Genomic DNA, 5750 nt, shown 5'->3' on the forward strand with positions numbered 1-5750 from the left:
ATACTGTATTTTACAGTATTGTTATTAATTAACTGCTATGGGCCACAAAATATGTGATGATGTTAACTAAGTCTTGTGAAACAGATCAAAGGTGATTCACACAAGGGGTCAAACAGTTCATAAGAAATGCATAAGCAATACATGTGTCCACAAAGTGGCAACTTTTCATTTTTATAACATGATTTTATCACGTAAATTCTAATGTTAAATATTGTCACACACACAAAAAATGTCTTTAAGTACATAATTAGCATTTTACTATCGCAAGCTAAATGTGAAAACTGTAAAATATGTTGTGATATATAGCTATTCTTTTAAATAAATGAACATTTTAGTTAACATTTTAGTGTAATGCTGTTCATTAAATATCCAGTTTTCAATTATCAGTTTGCTTATCGTACAAAATGATAACAGGGTCACAGGGTTGACTATAGGAAATCACCCCTTTAAAATGATTAAATAATTATAATAACCAGAGAGCCATATAACCTATCCTTAATAAATACATACATACATACATAATTATATATATATATATATATATATACATACACACACACACACACACTATAGGAAATCACCCCTTTAAAATGATTAAGTAATTATAATAACCAGAGAGCCATATAACCTATCCTTAATAAATACATACATACATACATAATTATATATATATATATATATATACATACACACACACACACACACACACACACACAAAACAGCATAAATTAATTGTATTTATTTTTTCTAAATGTCCAATGAGAATGTCACTTGAAATTACAAAAATGTCTAATGCACAGCAAAAGTTGTAAACATTTAATTGTTAAAGTCATTGTTTACAGTCATTGTTTACACATAGGCTATATTTATTTCTTTATCTATGCCTATATATTTATATTATATTTATATATGTAGGCCTATATGTTTGTATACATTTATATATTTTTGTATACATATAAATTAGGTCCAATATAAATATAAAACACTAGCATATCTATCTATCTATCTATCTATCTACACAATAGCACCCTTGTAATAGAGTGACACACACACACACACACACACACACAGAGAGAGACGCGCACACACACACACACACACACACACACGGAGCGTTTCGTTTCAATCAAGTACGCACAAGATTAGGGAGAAGTGAAGGTACCTGTGTGTGTGTGCATTCGGTCCGAGGCTCATTTAAATAGTAAAGGATAATTAGTTAGGCAAGAAATTCAAGTCGAGCCTTGCAACACGAATTTGATACACGCTCAGGTAACCCAAGCATCTCTCATTGTCCGTCCCATTAGCATGTACATATATATAAGTTGTCAGTGGATGAGAGGCGCTATCACACAGCCTTACCTCTACTCTGGATCAGCGCGAGGAGAAATCTTCTCAGGTCAGATGCTGCTTTCCGCTTACCATCAAATAGCATTTGCTAAACTTTATAACTGTTGGTCCCGGCTGTCTTACACGTGTTTTGGATTTTAACTAAATTCGTTTCAAATTTGAAATGTTATTTTTCATCATGAGAGTGACAGAACGTAAACTAGAATAAATAGTGTAAACATCTTAGAAAATGCATGATGATGATTTGGAAATTGTTACAAATTGTCTGTATTATTGTATTGCCTTTAATGTTTCTTTCATTTTGATGTTGCTCTAATTTCTGTGAATTCTTTGAATTGAATGAATTTCTAATAAATATATTTCTACCACAAATATATATAAAAATATATAATTAGGATAATTTAAGTAATAAATGAATAAAGAGTAACAAAATATAAAGGTAAAAAATAATACTTTTTTCTTCAACAGTTTGAATATGTCACTTACTTCCATCCTCTCGGCTGAGGCCATTGAAAATGCTGTCAAAGACTGCCAAGGTATGTACTAACAATTTTATTAATAATAAATAATAATGTGGAGACAAATTTTAATTGTCTCATGTTGCGACAATAATGACAATAATTCTCATGTTTCTTTTTCTCCAACAGCTCCAGACTCCTTTTGTTATAAAAAGTTCTTCCAACTTTGTGGCCTGAGCCAGAAAAGTCCGCAAGAGGTGAAGGATGTCTTCCGCATCATAGATGAGGATAACAGTGGATTTATTGAGGAGGCTGAGCTCAAGTATGTCATTTTGGCTGCTATTGAATTCATGTGTAATACATCACAAACAATGATGTGATGTGATGTGATTTCAACGTTTGCCAATGCTCTAAAACCCACAGAATGCACAGATACAGACCCATAGACTATGTTGTTGTGAGTTCATGTTACTCGAGGCACAGTTCCTAAAGCTTTTATGGCTTCAATATGTTGCTTTGTTGTTCAGTGTGATCAGGGAAAGCACTTTCTAATACTAAAAATACTGTAATAGACATACATGAAATCTGGTGTATAAAGAAAATTATTTATTTATGTTTAAGCTTAAATGTTCATGTCTTACCTGATAATACCACAGTTCCATTTAAACTAAGTCCTTTTCAAATGTAATCCATGGAGATGCTGTCATTATGTTTTTTTCTCTCCCTGCTTTATGTGATTTATCAGCATTATGTAATGACATCAGCAGAACTAGAACCCATGGCTGGAGAGATGACATTCACAACAGTCCTTTGAAGGGTTTCATTTTTAGCTCACATTTTAGCCAGGACAGGTGAAAGAGATCATATTTGATCATTTGATTGATGAGCTGTATGTGAAAGATCGGAAATGAAAATGGGTTCAAATGCAGAGCTGCTTGAAGTTGGGAGAGTCACAGTTCAGTGCAGCACTTCATTCTTCTCATCATTGGATTTGTGTGAATCAGGTTCTTTCTCCAGCGATTTTTCCCGGGGGCACGAACCCTGACAGAAAAGGAGATTAAGAGCCTCCTTACAGCTGCAGATGATGATAGCGATGGGCGGATTGGAGTAGACGGTAATGTTTCTCATAAGATTGTGCCTGTATTTTCTTGTGTTTTATGCATCTACATATTCTATCATTTTGAATGCAGATTTTAAAAGGGTGGGAAAGCCTTATTTTTTGCATTTTTACTTTGTTAAATTTGTCATTTTATGGCCTTTGCTTGTCTGTTATGTAATTTCTCTGATCATTATTCAGAGATGTGCAAAGATTGAATAGCTGTCTTAGCTCATGGAAACTCTAGTGGGGGAAAAAAACTATCACTGCATTACATAAGAGGATCAAAGATCAGTGTCACCTCAAATTATTATTTCAATCCTGAGTAACGGTCATGCACACACACTGGGACAATACAAAGTCTAAAAGCAGAATGCAAATGACTGAGAATGAGAGCTCAGAGTAAAATTGTCTCCTCATTTTCATTAGTGTTTCATTTGATCAAATCACCTCTTTAGCATATGCTCAAACACATATGTGATAACTATACAGAAAAGGGCTATATTGGACTAACCCTGTTAAATCAGTTTATTTTAATATCATTGTTTGAATTATTTTACTATGTTTTAAATTCTGATGTTCCTCCTTCCCTACAGAGTTTCAGACTATGGTGTTATCCTGAAAGACTCCTTGAGCCCTCGGCTATAAGCACTGCAGCCTCAGCTTTCATTTTTCTTTTTACACCTGATTTCTTTTCAAAAAAGAAGAATCAGCACATAAAGTAAATGTACTTGACTTTTGAATTCATGTCTGTTTTGTTGTCCCACATTCACCCCAAATGACCAATGGCAAAACTGTTCAGGGAAAATAAAATAAAGTCACTAAACTGATGCATCTGGTTTACTGTGCTTTAACTCTGTTTTAAATTCATGCACATAGAATTGTAAGACATACCTATGGATTCTGTGATATTTGATTACAAGCTGCAGCATTTCTATACCAGAAAACCACCAGCATGTGCTGTGCATGAACTTTGAACTTTTGCCACTGATACTGTTTCCACGGTCTGATGTTTAGCTTTGAGATTTATTCATTTGTGCACTGCACATAAGCACAAAACAAAGAAAATACACTTTTATTTTACATCTGAAAAACCTCTGAAGGTGAACTGATCCTAACAAAACTTATAACTACCACAAAATGGGTACAAACAATCAAGTAAAGTAATTTTTGATAACATTTCAGAAAGTAAGTTAAACCTGTTTACACATTTCAACATTGTCTATATTTACACTTACATTTATATGTCAGCAGTGGTGTATAGAAATGTTTTTTTATAGTAATACGAATGATTGTTGTTAGAAGTAAATACAGTATACTAAGAATGTTCTAATGTCCTCAGTAGTTTAAAAATGAAACAGACTTACTTTAGATTGTTACAGTGACCAATATATCAAACGACACCTTATGTTCTCAGCAAACCTTTGAAGTGCAATTAAACTGAAAAAAAAGAATAAATGCACCTCCAGTCATTTGTGAACAGAACTTTCAAATTTTAAATTGCATATGCAATGTTTCACAAATGTGTGGATCTAGCAGCAAGTAGCTTTTAGTCAAGTTATTTCATTTGGTCCTTTGTTAATATTTTCTAAAAAAAAATTCTAATCAATAAATACAACATAGCTCACCGCAAAATATAAACCTTTAAATCCTAGATGTAACCAAAGCCTTAAGACAAGGGAGTTCAAATGTAAAGCAGACTAAGTAGGCACAAAAGGTACAGACACTGAGAGCAGGTGTAAGTTTCAGTGAAGGGGCCTCTCAATACTGAATGGCAAGGATATCCCGCTCAGGTTACCGCTTAGCCCATTAGAACAATGGAATTGAAAATGCTGCATCAATCCTGGCTTCTGATTATCCCCTTGCTGCACTGAAGCCAGAGACCAAAATAATTATAATTAATAGCATCAGCTCTATTGAGATAATCCCAGTGTGCATGCATGGCCCAATATGATAGATTTAACAAACAACTAATGGGGGAGCTTACACAGCAATTATACTAGAAGCTGATCCTCTATATTATTCAGCCAGAGGTCTCGTATTTAAATATAACAACGTTAGCATTGTTTCAATAGCAACTTTCAATTTACAAGCAAATATCTGTAACCACTGGGCTGGTGTGTTACTACTGATCAAACATGTAGAATTATTGCTGAGGTATTCTAACACATTCTGCAGTTGGGTGGACATTTCACATCAACAAAAAAGTACAAAAATATGATATAAATAAGAAAGCTTATGTATATGTATATATATATATATATATGAGCAATATCACTCGAGTACGAGAGCGATACTGGCTCTATATCAGCATGGCTGTGATTAGGCCAGAGGCAATCACAGCTGCTGATATAGAGCCGGTATCGCTCGAGTACGAGAGTGATATTGCGTTTATACAACAGTTCGACGGAACATGTGTGTAATTAAACAAGAAACAACGGAGTGCCTAATAAAACCCTCTTTTGTGCGGAACTACTTCCTTCCGCCACGGATTAAAAGCTCAAATTGACCGTTAAACATACGTCACTTTTAGAATCGTATCAAGGGCACGTGCTGCTTCAGTTAGGTTATTAGAGAAATAATGAGGTTATAAGAGAGAAACAATGCAGCAAGACGTGCATCCAAATGAGAGAGAGAGAGACCGCAAAGCTAGACGTTTCTTCTTGTCTATTAACTAACGTACTCTACCATTAGCTCAGTGAATAATTAAAAAAATATATAGACCCGGCTAGAACAAGCGGAGTGATACAAAATTGTGAAAGGGCATTCCTGTAGCGATACCAGTACAATAGCTCACGTTTCTCAACCAATCAGATTTGAGAACCAGAACGAACTGTTGTATATATATA

At 34.2% G+C, this 5750-nt stretch overlaps 1 protein-coding gene across 1 annotated transcript; it reads left to right on the forward strand.

Annotated features, from left to right (window-relative positions):
- Window positions 1-1152: 1152 nt before the first annotated feature.
- Window positions 1153-3713, forward strand: LOC107584233 (parvalbumin, thymic CPV3-like). The gene is made up of 5 exons (XM_016270745.1): window positions 1153-1396; window positions 1816-1883; window positions 1995-2127; window positions 2810-2919; window positions 3498-3713. Exons 2-5 carry the CDS (start codon window positions 1823-1825, stop codon window positions 3521-3523), a joined length of 330 nt encoding a protein of 109 aa, XP_016126231.1. The 5' UTR covers window positions 1153-1396; window positions 1816-1822; the 3' UTR covers window positions 3524-3713.
- Window positions 3714-5750: the final 2037 nt, after the last annotated feature.

The sequence above is a fragment of the Sinocyclocheilus grahami genome, unplaced genomic scaffold (genome assembly GCF_001515645.1).
Source record: "Sinocyclocheilus grahami isolate Dianchi unplaced genomic scaffold, SAMN03320097.WGS_v1.1 scaffold57.1, whole genome shotgun sequence".
Lineage (NCBI taxonomy): Eukaryota > Metazoa > Chordata > Actinopteri > Cypriniformes > Cyprinidae > Sinocyclocheilus > Sinocyclocheilus grahami.